This window comes from Scyliorhinus canicula, chromosome 11 (assembly GCF_902713615.1).
Source record: "Scyliorhinus canicula chromosome 11, sScyCan1.1, whole genome shotgun sequence".
Classification (NCBI taxonomy): domain Eukaryota; kingdom Metazoa; phylum Chordata; class Chondrichthyes; order Carcharhiniformes; family Scyliorhinidae; genus Scyliorhinus; species Scyliorhinus canicula.
In genome coordinates this window covers 41,339,024-41,356,110 of record NC_052156.1, presented here as the reverse complement: position 1 = coordinate 41,356,110, position 17,087 = coordinate 41,339,024, and the positions used below count along the sequence as shown (strand labels likewise).

Below are 17,087 nucleotides of genomic sequence, written 5' to 3'. Positions count from 1 at the left end.
CACCCAGGCTTGCGAACCTCCCCTCCACAAACAGGTCCCTCAACCTCCTAACCCCTGCCCTGTACCAGCCCAGAAATCCGCCATCCATGCTCCCTGGAACAAACCGATGGTTCCCCCGTATCGGGGCCTCCATCGAGCCCCCCATTTCTCCCCTGTGCCGTCTCCATTGCCCCCAAATTTTGAGGGTAGCCGCCACCAACGTATTATAATTATAAGGATAACGTGATTGATTTATACTGGCCTGGTTACTTTACGTAGAAACATAGAAAATAGAAGCAGGAGGCTATTCGGCCCTTCGAGCCTGCTCCGCCATTCATTATGATCATGGCTGACCATCAAGTTCAATACACTGGTCCCGCCCTCTCCCATATCCCCTGATCCCTTCAGCCCCAAGAACTATATATAATTCCTTTTTGAAATTACATAACGTTTTGGCTTCAACTACTTTGTGGTAGCAAATTTCACAGATTCACCATTCTCTGGGTGAAGAAATGTCTCCTCCTCTCAGTCCTAAAAGATCTACCCCTTATCCTCAAACTATGAATTTGAATTTGATTTATTGTCACATGTACCGAGGTATAGTGAAAAGCATTGTTCTGCGTATAGTCCAGACAGATCGCTCCATACATGAAAAAACATAGGACATGCATAAATTCACAATGTAAATTCATAGGCTCAGGCATCCGGTAAGCATACGGAGTGTGGTACTACTCGGTAGAGAAGATTTGTGAAGAAATCAGTTCAGTCCATAAGAGAGTCATTCAGGTGTTGGTAACAGTGGGGAAGAAGTTGTTAGTGCATATTCTCAGACCTTTGTATCTCCTGCCCAATGGAAGAAGTTGGAACATAAGAACATAAGAACTAGGAGCAGGAGTAGGCCATATGGCCCCTCGAGCCTGCTCCGCCATTCAATGAGATCATGGCTGATCTTTTGTGGACTCAGATCCACTTTCCGGCTTGAACACCATAACCCTTAATCCCTTTATTCTTCGAAAAACTATCTATCTTTATCTTAAAAACATTTAATGAAGGAGCCTTAACTGCTTCACTGGGCAAGGAATTCCATAGATTCACAACCCTTTGGGTGAAGAAGTTCCTCCTAAACTCAGTCCTAAATCTACTTCCCCTTATTTTGAGGTTCTGCTTTCACCCGCCAGTGGAAACAACCTCCCCGCATCTATCCTATCTATTCCCTTCATAATTTTATATGTTTCTATAAGATCCCCCCCTCATCCTTCTAAATTCCAACGAGTACAGTCCCAGTCTACTCAACCTCTCCTCATAATCCAACCCCTTCAGCTCTGGGATTAACCTAGTGAATCTCCTCTGCACACCCTCCAGTGCCAGTACATCCTTTCTCAGGTAAGGAGACCAAAACTGAACACAATACTCCAGGTGTGGCCTCACTAACACTTTATACAATTGCAGCATAACCGCCATAGTCTTAAACTCCATCCCTCTAGCAATGAAGGACAAAATTCCATTTGCTTTCTTAATCACCTGTTGCACCTGTAAACCAACTTTTTGCAACTCATGCATGAGCACACCCAGGTCTCTCTGCACAGCAGCATGTTTTAATATTTTATCATTTAAATAATAATCCCTTTTGCTGTTATTCCTACCAAAATGGATAACCTCACATTTTTCAACATTGTATTCCATCTGCCAGACCCTAGCCCATTCACTTAACCTATCCAAATCCCTCTGCAGACTTCCGGTATCTTCTGCACTTTTTGCTTTACCATTCATCTTAGTGTCGTCTGCAAACTTGGATACATTGCCCTTGGTCCCCAACTCCAAATCATCTATGTAAATTATGAACAATTGTGGGCCCAACACTGATCCCTGAGGGACACCACTAGCTACTGATTGCCAACCAGAGAAACACCCATCTTCCCTACTACCGAAGTTAAGCTCACTGGCCTATAATTACCCGCTTTCTGTCTACCTCCTTTTTTAAACAGTGGTGTCACGTTTGCTAATTTCCAATCCGCCGGGGCCACCCCAGAGTCTAGCGAATTTTGGTAAATTATCACTAGTGCATTTGCAATTTCCCTAGCCATTTCTTTTAGCACTCTGGGATGCATTCCATCAGGGCCAGGAGACTTGTCTACCTTTAGCCCCATTAGCTTGCCCATCACTATCACCTTAGTGATAACAATCATCTCAAGGTCCTCACCTGTCATAGCCTCACTTCTATCAGTCACTGGCATGTTATTTGTGTCTTCCATTGTGAAGACCGACCCAAAAAACCTATTCAGTTCCTCAGCCATTTCCTCATCTCCCATTATTAAATCTCCCTTCTCATCCTCTAAAGGACCAATATTTACCTTAGCCACTCTTTTTTGTTTTATATATTTGTAGAAACTTTTACTATCTGTTTTTGTATTCTGAGCAAATTTACTCTCATAATCTATTTTACTCTTCTTTATAGCTTTTTTAGTAGCTTTCTGTTGCCCCCTAAAGATTTCCCAGTCCTCTAGTCTCCCACTAATCTTTGCCACTTTGTATGCTTTTTCCTTCAATTTGATACTCTCCCTTATTTCCTGAGATATCCACGGTCAATTTTCCCTCTTTCTATCGCCCTTCCTTTTTGTTGGTATAAACCTTTGCTGAGCACTGTGAAAAATCGCTTGGAAGGTTCTCCACTGTTCCTCAACTGTTTCACCATAAAGTCTTTGCTCCCAATCTACCTTAGCCAGCTCTTATCTCATCCCATTGTAATCTCCTTTGTTTAAGCACAAATCACTAGTGTTTGATTTTACCTTCTCACCCTCCATCTGTATTTTAAATTCCACCATATTGTGATTGCTCCTTCCGAGAGGATCCCTAACTATGAGATCATTAATTAATCCTGTCTCATTACACAGGACTAGATCTAGGACCGCTTGTTCCCTCGTAGGTTCCATTACATACTGTTCTAGGAAACTATCGTGGACACATTCTATAAACTCCTCCTCAAGGCTGCCTTGACCGACCTGGTTAAACCAATCGTCATGTAGATTAAAATCCCCCATGATAACTGCTGTACCATTTCTACATGCATCAGTTATTTCTTTGTTTATTGCCTGCCCCACCATAATGTTACTATTTGGTGGCCTATAGACTACTCCTATCAATGGCTTTTTCGCCTTACTATTCCTGATTTCCACCCAAATGGATTCAACCTTATCCTCCATAGCACCGATGTCATCCCTTACTATTGCCCGGATGTCATCCTTAAATAACAGAGCTACACCATCTCCCTTACCATCCACTCTGTCCTTCCGAATAGTTTGACACCTTTGGATATTTAACTCCCAGCCGTGACCATCCTTTAACCATGTTTCAGTGATGGCCACTAAATCATAGTCATTCACGATGATTTGCGCCATCAACTCATTTACCTTATTCCGAATACTACGAGCATTCAGGTAAAGTACACTTATGTTGGCTTTTATACCTCAGTTTTGAATCTTAACACCTCGATCAGTAACCTCTCCTAAGTTATATTTCCTCTTAACTTTTCTCCTAATTTTCCTTGTTGTTGAACCCATATCTTCATGTAACAACCTGCCGCGTCGCTTACCATTTATGTTTTTACTTCCCGTTTTATTCCTTTTAGTATTACTGGGCCTATTCACTGAAGAGAGAATAACCCGGGTGGGAGGGGTCTTTGATTATGCTGCCCGCTTTCCCAAGGCAGCAGGAGATGGAGACAGAATCAGTGGATGGGAGGAAGGTTTGTGTGATGGACTGGCTGTGTTCACAACTCTCTGTAGTTGCTTATGGTCTTGGGCCAAGAAGTTGCCATACTAGGCTGTGATGCAGCCAGATAGGATGCTTTCTGTGGTGCATCTGTAAAAATTGTTCAGAGTCAATATTGCAATCCAAATTTCCTTAGTTTCCTGAAGAAATATAGGCACTGTTGTGCTTTCTTGGTCATAGCATCGAAGTAGGTAGACCAGGACAGATTGTTGATGATATGCACACCTAGGAATTTGAAGCTTCAACCATTCTCCACTTCGGCACCATTAACGCAGACAGAACTATGACTCTTAATTCTGGACTCCCCCATCATTGGGAATATTCTTTCTGAATCTAGCCTCTCTAATCCTGTTAGAATTTTGAAAGTTTCTATGAGGTCACCTCTCACTCTTCTAAACTCCAATTAATATAATCCTAACTGACTTAGTCTCTCCTCATATGACAGTCCTGCCATCCCAAAAATCAGCCTGGTAAACTTTCGCTGCACTCCCTCCATAGCAAGAATATCCTTCCTCAGATAAGGGTACCAAAACAGCACACAATACTCCAGGTGTGGCCTCACCAATGCCCTCTATTCCTATACTCAAATCATTTCGCTATGAAGGCCAACAGGCCAACCCTATTTAAGAAGGGTAGCAAGGATAATCCAGGGAACAATGGCCGGTGAGCCTTACGTCAGTGGTAGGGAACTTACTGGAGAGAATTCTTCGAGACAGGATCTACTCCCATTTGGAAGCAAGTGGACATATTAGCGAAAGGCAGCACGGTTTTGTGAAGGGGCGTTCATGTCTCACTAACTTGATAGAGCTTTTCGAGGAGGTCATAAAGATCATTGATGCAGGTAGGGCAATGGATGTTGTCTATATGGACTTCAGTAAGGCCTTTGACAAAGTCCCTCAAGGCAGACTGGTACAAAAGGTGAAGTCACGGGATCAGAGGTGAGTTGGCAAGATGGATACAGAACTGGCTAGGTCTTAGAAGGCAGAGAGTAGCAATGGAAGGGTGCTTTTCTGATTGCAGGGCAGTGACTAGTGGTGTTCCACAGGGATCAGTGCTGGGACCTTTGCTGTTCGTAGTATATATAAATGATTTGGAGGAAAATGTAACTGGACTGATTAGTAAGTTTGTGGACGACACAAAGGTTGGTGGAATTGTGGATAGCGATGAGGACTGTCAGAGGATACAGCAGGATTCAGATTATTTGGAGACTTGGGGGCGGAGAGATGGCAGATGGAGTTTAATCCGGACAAATGTGAAGTAATGCATTTTGGAAGGTCTGATACAGGTAGGGAATATACAGTAAAGAGTATTGACAATCAGAGAGATCTAGGTGTGCAGGTCCATAGGTCACTGTAAGGGGCAACACAGGTGGAGAAGGTAGTCAAGAAGGCATACGGCATGCTGGGGCATTGAGTATAAAAATTGGCAAGTCATGTTTCATAGAATTTCATAACATTTACAGTGCTGATGGAGGCCATTCGGCCCATCGAGTCTGTACCAGCTCTTAGAAAGAGCACCCTACCCAACCGCACACCTCCACCCTATCCCCACAACCCAGCAACCCCACCCAACACTCAGGGCAATTTTGGACACTAAGGGCAATTTAGCATGTCCAATTCACCTAACCTGCACATCTTTGGACTGTGGGAGGAAACCGGAGCACCCGGAGGAAACCCACGCACACACGGGGAGAGCGTGCAGACTCCACACAGACACTGACCCAAGCTGGGAATCAAACCTGGGACCCTGGAGCTGTGAAGCAATTGTGCTAACCACTGTGCTACCGTGCTGCCCCTGTTGCAGCTGTATAGAACCTTAGTTAGGCCACACTTGGAGTAGTGTTCAATTCTTTTTTTTTTTTAAATTTTTTTTAATAAATTTAGATTACCCAATTATTTTTTCCAATTAAGGGGCAATTTAGCGTGGCCAATCCACCTACTCTGCACATTTTTGGGTTGTGGGGGCGAAACCCACGCAGACACGGGGAGAACGTGCAAACTCCACACGGACAGTGACCCAGAGCCGGGATCGAACCTGGGACCTCAGCGCCGTGAGGCGGTTGTGCTAACCACTAGGCCACTGTACTGCCCGGGAGTAGTGTTCAATTCTGGTCGACACACTACCAGAAGGATGTGGAGGCTTTAGAGAGGATGCAGAAGAGATTTACCAGGATGTTGATTTGTATGGAGGGCATTAGCTATGATGAGAGGTTGAATAAATTCGGTGTGTTCTCACTGGAACAACGGAGGTTGAGTCGCGACCTGATAGAGGTCTACAAAATTATGAGGGGCATAGACAGTGTGTATAGTCAGAGACTTTTTCCCAGGGTAGAGGGGTCAATTACTAAGGGGCATAGGTTTAAGGTGCAAAGTTTAGAGGAGATGTACGAGGCAAGTTTTTTACACAGAGGGTAGTGGGTGCCTGGAACTCGCTGCCGGAGGAGTTGGTGGAAGCAGAGACTATAGTGACATTTCAGGGGCATCTTGACAAATACATGAATAAGATAGGAATAAAGGGATATGGACCCCGGAAATTTAGAAGATTTTAGTTTAGACAGGCAGCATGGTCGGCACAGGCTTGGAGGGCCGAAGGGCCTGTACCTGTGCTGTACTTTTTTTTGTTCTTTGTTCTAACATACCATTTGCCTTCTTTTCTGCTTGCTGTACCTGCGTGCTTACTTTCAGAGACTGATGCACAGGGACACCAAGGTCTCGCTGAGTATCCACCTCTCTCAATTTATACACATTCAAATAATAATCTGCCTTCCTATTTTTGCTCCTGAAACGGAGAACCTCACATTTATCCATATTATACTGCATCTACCATGCATGTGCCCATTCACTCAGCCTGTCCAAATTCTGCTGAAGCATCTCTGTATCCTCCTCACAGCTCACCCTTCATAGTCTGCAAATATAAATTACATATTTAGAAAACAAAACTTCCCTAATAACTCAAAAAACTGAACACTATTATAGCTCACAGGACTTGCCGAATCTCATGTGCAACTGATAGGTATACCTGCTAGATGACTTGCCTCACCCTTCCTGATCACCAAAAATCCCCCTAATCATTTAGCTGAGCACTGTCTTTTGGGATATCAGCCATAACCTCCTGCAACCCAACATCCCGCTCCCATCCACTGACCAACTGCTGCTTTCCACACTGTTTAGCCGGGAAAATGCCAGAATTTCCTGGGTTTCATGTTGCAGTCGTCCAGATGGGTTGCTGGTCTCTTAATCCCCATACCAACGATTCCTGTCCTACTTACAATCGGCCTTTGAAATCTCCTTCCTTTTACCGTACTGTTAAAAGTAATGTGCACATTATATTTATAGTCTCTGCCTTTCTATTTTCTGAATTCTCACCTCAGGTCATATGAGACCTGAAAAGATGACTCTGTCTCTGAATTTTCCACCCACATTATTAGATAGCTATTGGAATATTTCTTCAACTCTCAATGTGTGGCCTAGTGGTCCTCCAGGTGGCCCATGGACTTGTCTGATGTGCGATTCCACAGCTGAGGCCATACATGAGAACAGGCCAGAATTCACATCCACACTATTGACATGATGTTACTCAACTAGAATTACTCCCTTATGTGCAAGCAGCAAAAATTTAATTTTATAAACTAGATTTGCATTGTTACAACTGTAAGGTGTGATTTTCAACACATTGGTCTGAAAACAAAGAAGAACAATCATCTGTACGTGGAGCATGATGTGAGATTGAAGTTCTCCAGCATGGAACCAAAACATCACTTCATTAGTGTCTCATCAAAGCTGCATCATTCTTCCCCTTAGTTCTCATTCCACGCAGTAAGCCAGGAAAATGTGACGCTGACTGCAAAGAAGGTCTTTGATAGGGTGGAGTGGAGTTACCTGTTTGCGGTGTTGGAACCGTTTGGGGTAGAGTCCAAGTTTGTGTCATGGGTTAAGTTACTTTATAGGGAGCCCAAGGCGAGTGTCTGTACAATCAGATTTTGGGATACTTCCAGTTGCATTGGGGAATGAAGCAGGGGTGCCTCATATCCCCCCTCCTGTTTGCGTTGGCAATAGAGCCTTTGACCATCGCATTGAGGCAGTCAGATAAGTAGAGGAGGATAGTGAGGGGGGGGGGGGGGTTGAGGGGTTTCCCTATATGCCAATTACCTTTTTTTGCGCATCTCGGACCTGGTCCCCAGGGTGGGGGGATATAATGGGGCTTTTGACTTGATTTTGGGCTTTTACGAGATACAAACTGAACCTGGAGAACAACAAGTGCTTTTTGGTTTGGGGGGGTGGCTGCCGTTCCATGTGGTGACCTCCCACTTTAGGTATCTGGAGGGTCAGGTGGCTCGAGATTGGGCGTGGCTCTATAAATTAAACTTTACTAGCCTGGTGTGTACGGCCAAGGCAGATTTACAGAGGTCGGATAGCCTCTCTCTGTTGGCCAGCCGGGTTCTATCGATGAAGATGAATATTTTACCACTGTGTCTATTTTTATTCCATTGCCTCATAGTGTTTTTGCCGAAGGTGTTTTTTCAGGGGGTAGATTTATGGGAGGATTCTGGAGGAAGATATGGTAGTACTGGAGGGGGTCAAGGCTAAGTGGGAGGAGGAGTTGGGGATGGTGCTGGAGGAGGGGATGTGGTGTGAAGTGTTGCGCAGGTGCAAGATTATGGTTAATTTAAATAAAGGTGGTGCATAGGGCACATTTAACGAGGTTGAGGATGAGCCGGCTGTTTGAGGGAGTGGAGGAAGGGTGAGCGGTGGGGGAAGAGCCCAGCCAATCATGTTCACATGTTCTCATCTTGCCCTGAGCTTAGGAGGTTTTGGGGCTTGTTCTTCAGCACCATGTCGACAATCTTGCAAATGGATTTGAAGCCCAATCCCAGGCTCGCAGGTGGGTCCTGTTGGGGTGGAGGTCAACTTCTCTGCCCTGTGCCTCAGTATGGCTGGAGCAATTCCCACACCTTTAAAAAGTTGTTCACCTTGAGAGGGGTGACCGAGGGATTCTATAAAAGATGGCATCCCGTTCATTCTGTATTTTAAAGGAGTTGGTTATTATCAGCTGGAGTGATGTTGTGGGTGTTTCTTTTTGTACTAGTTCCCTTTGGAGTGGTGTGGGTCTTCTCTTAGGTGTAAAATGTTAAAAGCTTAATAAAAATATTGTAAAAAATTAATCCCTTCCCCAGATTGATCCAAAGATTTGTTGGCCTGAAGCTGGTGTGAGAGAAGTGGTTTTCAATTCATGGGGCACTTTGCCAGTACTGGGGTAAGAAGAAGCTGGACCGTTAGAACGGTCTTTACCTGAACCCCACTGGGAGCAGTACCCTGGTGAATCATAGAATTAGGTTTGTAGAGATGACTTTAACCTAAGTAACAGAGAGGAGGGTTCACATGAAGGGAGACTTGGAAAGTTGAAAAGGACAAGGCAATAATTCAGTTTAGTGAAACAGGTAATGATGAAGAGAGTGTGACAGGAAGGAATAGTGTGCAAACATAGGAATGCACCAGCAAATAAGGTCAGAGGTAGTGAAAAATGGGAAAAAGACAGAACTTGAAACAATTTGAATGATCACAGCATTTGTAACAAGATAGATGAATTGATAGCACACATAGAAATAAATGAGTACGATATGATAGCTAATACAGAGATGTAGTTACAAAGTGACCAAGACTAGGACCTGAATATGAAATTAAATGAAAATCGCTTATTGTCACAAGTAGGCTTCAATGAAGTTACTGTGAAAAGCCCCTAGTCGCCACATTCCGGTGCCTGTTTGGGGAGGTTGGTACAGGAATTGAACCGTGCTGCTGACCTGCCTTGGTCTGCTTTAAAAGCCAGCGATTTAGCCCAGTGTGCTAAACCAGCCCCTTTTCAACGTTATTTGAAATTTTGGAAGGATAACATGAAGAGAAAAGAGGTTGGGTAGCTTTGTTAATAACGGATGTGATCTGTTTATAAATTTGAGAAAAGCCAATGAAAAGATTTTCAAAACAAAAATAAAGGATGTGATGAGTACATTAGTGAGAAAAGATCTTGGTTCAGAGCATTAAGATGTGGAATCAGTTCGGATGGAGATTTTTTTCAAGTGTTTCATGGGATGTGGGCATCACTGACAAGGTCAGCATTTTGTCCCATCCCCAATTGTCCTTGAACTGATTGGCTTGCTATGCAATTTCAGAGGGCAGCTAAGATTCAACTACATTACTGCGGATCCAGAGCCACACATAGGCTTGACGGGGTGAGGATGGTAGATCTGCATCCCTCAAGGGCATTAGTGAACCAGATGGGATTTTACAGTAATTGATAGTTGTCATGGTCACAATTACTGAGATTAGCTTTATATTCCAGATTTATTAATTGAATTTAACTTCCACCAGCTGCCATGGAGGGTTTTGGATCGATGCCCCAGAGCATTAGCTTGGCCCCTGGATTCTGAACCCAGTGACATTACCATTACACCACTGTCCCCACAGGTTAAGTGGGTGGGCAAAAAATTGGCAGATGAAGTATAATGTGGAAAATATGTCCACTCTGGCAGGAAGAATAGAAAAAGAGGATATTGTTTAATGGAGGGAGATTACAGAATGCTGTGGCACAGAGGGATTTGGGTGTCCTTGCCTGAATCACGGCGTTAGCATGCAGGTGCAGCAAGTATTTAGAAAGAAAAATGGAGTGTTGGTCTTTTGCAGGAAGAGTTGAACATAAAAGTAAGGACATGTTGCTACAATTCTACAGGACATTGGTGAGATCAAACTTAAATATTGTGTGCAGTTTTGGTCTTCATACTTAAAGAGGGATACTCTTGCATTGGAAATGGTTCAGAGAAGGTTCGCTAGTTTGATTCCTGAGATGAAGGGGTTGTGTCATGAGGAAAGGTTGAGCAGATCGCGCCTGCATTCATTGGAGTTTAGAAGAATGAGAGGTGATCTTATAACATATAAGATTTTGAGGGGGCTTGACAGGGTAGATGTTGAGAGAATATTTGTTGTTGCGGTGATTCTATAACTAGGTTAAAAATAAAGGATTTACCATTTAAGACTGAGATGAAGAGAATATTTTTCTCTTCAGGTCATTATTCTTGGAAATTCCTGTCCCCAGAGAGCAGTAGAGGCTGTCATTGAATATATTCAAGGCTGAATTAGACTGATTTTTGATCAACATGGGAGTTGAGGATGATGGAGGGCAGGTAGGAAAGTGGAGTTAAGACCACAATCCGATCAGCCATGATCTTATTGACTGTTGGAGGAAGCTTGAGTGGGCAAATGACCCACTCTTTCTTCTGTTTCTTATGGTCTTAAGCTGTGCTCTTGTCCTTTACCAATCTCTCAGGTGCAAAGCCCAGCCAAGCACCTGCCTGGTAATGATAATTGATGTTGGATTAGCTCACATTCCCTATTCCTGTTGGGCAAACAGCAAGTACTCATAGAGCAAAACTGGCTGTACACTTCCTCTGCATCAGCTACTTCCTGTGGCTCCGACAACTGTTGGGTAAAGAAATTTACCCAAGCCTCTCCTTAGTCTACCCATGGCAAACCTCATGTCATTATATTTTGTGAACTTCATTGGAGCTTTCCTCTCTTTTTTCAAGAAATGTAAATATTGCAAATGGTGCAGTGATTAAAAACAAAAATGATCAATTACACTGTGATTTCAGGTTGTTGCTCCAAAGAAGGCTCGTTTAAATGAAGCACAGAGGTCTTTGGCTGAGACGATGGAAATTCTAAACCAGAAGAGAGCTGAGCTTAAGGAAGTTGAAGATCATCTTGCTGATCTGAAGAAGACGTTTCAGGATAAAACTGAGGAAAAAGCACTACTGGAGTTCCAAGTAGACCTGTGTGCGAAAAAGCTGGAGAGAGCAGAGAAACTGATTGGAGGTCTGGGGGGAGAAAAGTCAAGGTTAGATTGCTCAGCTTTTTACCAGTTTGTTTTGATATTAGGGTAAAGTTACATGGAAACATAATTTTTCTGGGCCAATTTCTACTCCTTACCATCATAGATATGCCAAAAAAGGCACGTTGCATCTGCTGAGGCACCAGTGTGTTCAAATTTCTTGGCTTGTGTTGGGAACCAGAAGGGGAAATGGAAAAATCTAGGGCATGTGATGTGCATTCAGAAAAAATAAGTATAAGTTCAAGTGTCGTAGCTGGAAACCCAGAAAAAAAGTGATCAAGTTGCATTTAATTCAACCATCTGTTCGCCGGAATATCTTGAAATTTGTTTGTAATTCTTCCTGATTGTCGAACAAGTGGTCATGTGATGATATGATGATGTGGCTGCTTAAGGGGTCACATGACTGAATTCTCTCTGGAGCATGGCAGAGTGCAAGCATGTAAGAGCTGCTCAGACCAGTGAATGAATAAACTATTTTTTATTTTAAGTCCTTGCTCACCAGTCATTGGAACCCAGCACTTCAACACTGATTTTAGTGATAAAGCTGATATCATCGAAAATAAAGTGGGCTCGCTAATTTGCTTCGATATTGTGGACATTTGTTGCTTTCACCAACAAACCTTCCAAATGTTTGCTTTGAATCTCGTAATTAATTTGCTAATCCTTGCTTAAATCAACCTACATGTAAATAACTTACTAATTTATGTCTCTTTAATATATAAATTGTTTTTGATAGGTTATCTTGTTAATTTCTAGGTGGTCAAAGGCTGCAGATGATTTACAGAACATATATGATACCTTGACTGGGGACGTGTTAGTTTCAGCAGGTGTCATTGCTTATCTTGGCGCTTTCACTGCAGCTTTTCGTCATGAATGTATTGTTCTCTGGACCAACATGTGTAAGGTATTCAACCTTCAACATTTCTTACAGCTTTGTTGAGGCTGTATAGACTGAAGTATATATGGTTTGTGGATTTCCCCACCTGCGGTTGGAATATATGTTGCTACTTGCAGATACCTTTATTGATTTGCTCAATCTCCACTGAGTCGTGTATACTACTCTGTATTTTATTTGCAATTGAGTTCTCTGATGTGAATGCTGAAGCCCATGAACATATTAAGAAACCCGACCAAATTATTTGTAGCAAACTGCAATGCAAGGATTTAAGGCAACTGATATCCTGCACAGCCCAGGAGAGTTTTGAAAATCACCTGAAAAGACACCAATATAAAATATTTTAAATTGTTAAAGGATCTCGTTCAGCATGTGGATTAACACTGAATATATTATTTTCAATCATTTATGCTTGAATTTCAATTCAGTACAGAGTGCAGGATTGAAGTTCTCTGTGAGCTGCAATGGCAATACAAAAATTCAGAAAACACACAGCAGGTCCAACTGATGAAGCCCTGTAACTCTGTTTGTACTTTTTATTTCTATTTTAGATGTAATCTATTCCTGATGGGCAATTATATTGAGAAGAGATAACGGTGACTATTGTGTAGAATGAAAATTCCATTTTATTGCACTTTATTGTGTATAATTTAGGGAACATTTCCCCCCCCCCCCCCCCTCCCCCCTCCCCCCCACACACACACAAGTCCTCCAATCATAGTGAGCATGTGTTTCAAGCAGCGTGCATTACTTACATTTAGTCTATCCCTCTTAAAGCTACAGAGGGAGCTTTATCTAGCATTCAACCTTGTGTTTAAACTTGTGAGCACTTGATGCTGATAGAGGATGGAGATGTTGAAACTCTTGTGTTCCCCAGCCTTGGTATCCTTCATGTTTTCAAGAAAACATATATGGTATTGCTGCTATTTGCATTTCACTTTCATTTTGAAATTGTTGGAGTAATGTTGCTTTTTTTTCATTAGGCTAGTAGTGTTAGGTATAAATGTTTCTTCCTGAATAAACTCCATTAACAGACTCTGTTTTTCCTTTGTTTACAGTCGAAAGATATCCCTTCCTCAGGTGATTTCTCCCTTAGTAAGACCCTGGGTGATCCTATAATAATTAGAGCATGGAACATTGCTGGATTACCCACAGACAGCTTTTCAGTAGATAATGGTGTCATTGTTAGTAACTCCAGGAGATGGTGAGTATTAAATACAATAATATCTTATGCACTATAGTTTGCCATCTTGTAAACTGGTGGCAAACCCCATGGTGGCTTCCGAAAATCAGCCTGTTAGATAAAAGCTGGGGTCCCTTTCCTTACCGTAGTCAGTGCTTCAGATCTTTATTGCAGATCTGTTTACAGTAACAAATACAGCTGTTCGAAATTTTTGTGCTTAAAGTAATCATTACCACAGTAATCATAGCACCGTTGAACTGTACTTGAAATCAGCTTTCTGATCGCTGCATTAGCAATTTTATTTTCTTTGTGATCTGTTCTAAAATCATGCTGCTTTAAATGAATATAAACTTAATGAGTTAAAAGGCTCCCATTTTCAAGCACACATTTTGTGCTGCCTCCTCACTTCAACAATTGTAGCATTCAGCTGAATGCATCCAGCATTGCTGAGTGGCTGACTGAAAGCACAACAGAGGGCCCAGCAACATGCATGGTTCGCATATGTTTCAGGTAGCCTGCACTGTTTAAAGTTAGTCTGCCCCTCTTCAAGCCAAACTGCATTTATGCAGAAACTGCTGCTGACTGCTGTAGGACAAGTGGCAATAAGAAAATGACACCAAATGACAACATGAAAGACAGAGAGGACTTCCATGTTATTGCATCTGGCAGTGATGATTTTAGTCCATGAGGAGGCAGGAGAAGGGAAATCATATTTCCATTGACAGCCAGGAGACCCTCCTGTGACCCTGAGAAGGGAGCATGAGCCGGTGGGGCCTGACTACAGTACTTCAGAAAGTGCAATGACTTTGTGTGGGTGATCAGTATCAGTGAAAGCATCTTCACTAATACCCACTAATCACACAGTGCATAGTGCACCACATGCTCAGCACCCATCCATCAACAGTCCTTAAAGTCAGGCCTAACAATCAGATATTCCACCTTCCACCACTGATGTGAGCCTCACACCTGACTTTTGCAGCCTCCACATAGCTCCAGCTGTTCAGCTATACAAGGCACATTATCCAAACATTGCAACACACTGATTGACATTCTTCCCTTTCTCTTGTGGGACAAGATGGCTCATAACTCTAGGCATTAGAATGCAAAGGTTACAGTGCAGAAAGAGTCCATTGTGTCTGCGCCAGCCAAAAAAGAGAAAAAATAAACTAGCTGCTCATTTTGATCCCATTTTCCAGCACGTGGTCCGTAACCTTGCAGGTAACAGTACTTCAGATACTGATCCAGGTACCTTTTTAAATGAGTTGAGTATTTCAGCCTCAACCACCAAATTAGGCAGTGAATTCCAGATGCCCATTACCCTCTGGGTGAAGAATGTTTACCTTGCGCCTCCACTAATACTTCTACCAATCACTTTAAATCTATGCCACCTGGTAATTGGTCCCTCAGCTAGGGGAACAGGTTTTTCTTGTCTAACCTGTCTAGGCCTTCATAATTTTGTACATCTCATTTAGGGCACCCTCTTAGCCACCTCTGTCCAGGGCCGGCTCAAGGTACCGGCAACTCGGGCAGTCGCCTGGGGCCCATGTGCTAGGGGGCGCCATCAAGGAGTGCGGGTCCCGCGCATGCGCAGTTGGGCCGGTGCCAACCAGCGCATGCGCGGTGGCCGCCCTCCCTCAGGCCGCCCCGCACAAACATGGCGGATGGATCCAGGCTCGCCGGTGGTCACTCCGGCCCACCCCCCCTCGGGCCCCCTCCGCCCCCCCTCCGCCCCCCCCCCCCCCCTCCGTCCCCCTCCGCCCCCCCCCTCCGGCCCCCTCCGGCCCCCCCCGGCCCCGCCCCCCCGGCCCCGGCCCCCCCCCCCCTCCGCCCCGCCCGCGCCCCCCCCCCCCCAAGGGCGCCGAAGTTCAGCTTGCCCGGGGCGCCAGCAACCCTAGGGCCGGTGCTGCCTCTGTCCAAGTACTCCTCATAGCTGAAACTTTTGAGCCCTGGCAATATTCCTGGAAATCTCCTCTGCGCTCTCTCCAGAATAATTATGTTCCTGTAATGTGGTGACTGTTATATTACTTGGCGTAATATATGTTACTCATTTGCTTCTTACCCAGATGCTCTTAAACTCGATGTTGATTAACACTCGTAGTCTTCCAATTAAAGCAAATAATTTATCGAGTAACTTAAATAAATAAACTGTGAGTTCATTCTCTCTCCAATACTTTTACTAGATATTAAAATTCAAAATTGAATAAGAATAAACTATGATTAACTAAACTTGCACTTTGAGCTAACTCTCTCTACCTCTGGTCACGAGTCACTAGACACACGAAGAGGCAGGAACTCGGATTGAGTCTGTCTTTTATACCCCTTTCTAATGCTGCCATCTAGTGATCACTTAGCTGTTATGACTAGCCATTAACCCCTTGTGTATATACAGATATGCAGATCACTACAGTGACCAAAACTGTACACAAAATTCCAGCTGTGGCCTAACGGGTGTTTTATACAGTTCCATTAATATAGCCCTGCTTTTGTATTCAAACCTCGCCCAATAAAATTAAGTATTTCAAAGTATTCCTTATGTTTTCTTGACCATTTTGCTCTCCTGTTTTGTGACCTTCAAGGGCTTCTGGACATGCAATCCAAAGTTTCTCACTCGCTCAACCCCTCTCAATATCTTTCCTTTTATTGATTATTCCCTTGCTTTGTTTGTCCTCTCTAAATGCATTACCTCATATTTTTCCAGATTGAATTCCATTCACCACTTCTCTGCCCACTCAACCAAACCATTTATATTATTCTGGAGTTGACAGCTATCCTCTTCACTAACTACATTGCCAATTTTTGTGTCATCTGCAAATTTTCCAATCATGCCACCCACATTAAGTCCAGCTCATTAATATATATAACAAACAAAAAGGGCCCCAATAATGAGCCCTGTGGAACAAAATGGAAATCATTTTCCATTCGTAAAACATCCATCAGCCTTTGTTTCCTGTCACCTGACCCAATTTTGGATCCAACCTGCCACTTTCCCCATATCCCATGGGATCTCGTTTTTCTGACTAGTCTGCTATATGGAACCTTGTCAAGTGCCTTACTGAAATCTATGTAGACAATATTCACTTCTCTTCAATCCTCCTTGTTTCTTCCTCAAAAAATTCTATTAAGTTAGTAGGACACAACCTTCCCCAAACAAAACCATGCTAACTACCCCTGATTAATTGTGCCTTTCTAAGCGACAATTTATCCTGTCTCGCCGGATTGTTTCTAATAATTTGCCCACCACTGAAGTCAGACTGACTGACCTATAATTTACTTGCCTATCCCTCACACCATTTTTAAATGATGGTACAACATTGGCAGACCTCCAATCCTCTGGGACCTTGCCTGTATCTGGTGAGGATTGGAAAGCGATCTTCAGAGCATCTG

The 17,087-nt window shown here is 43.4% G+C and overlaps 1 protein-coding gene across 1 annotated transcript in view; it reads left to right on the top strand.

Annotated features, from left to right (window-relative positions):
* The window catches only part of dnah12 (dynein, axonemal, heavy chain 12), a 385,091-nt gene that overhangs the window by 302,201 nt on the left and 65,803 nt on the right, over positions 1–17,087 (top strand). Inside the window, exons 53-55 of the mRNA XM_038812830.1 lie at positions 11,390–11,631; positions 12,382–12,529; positions 13,579–13,724. Coding sequence (XP_038668758.1) covers positions 11,390–11,631; positions 12,382–12,529; positions 13,579–13,724 — 536 coding nt within the window. The remainder of the gene's footprint in view (positions 1–11,389; positions 11,632–12,381; positions 12,530–13,578; positions 13,725–17,087) is intronic.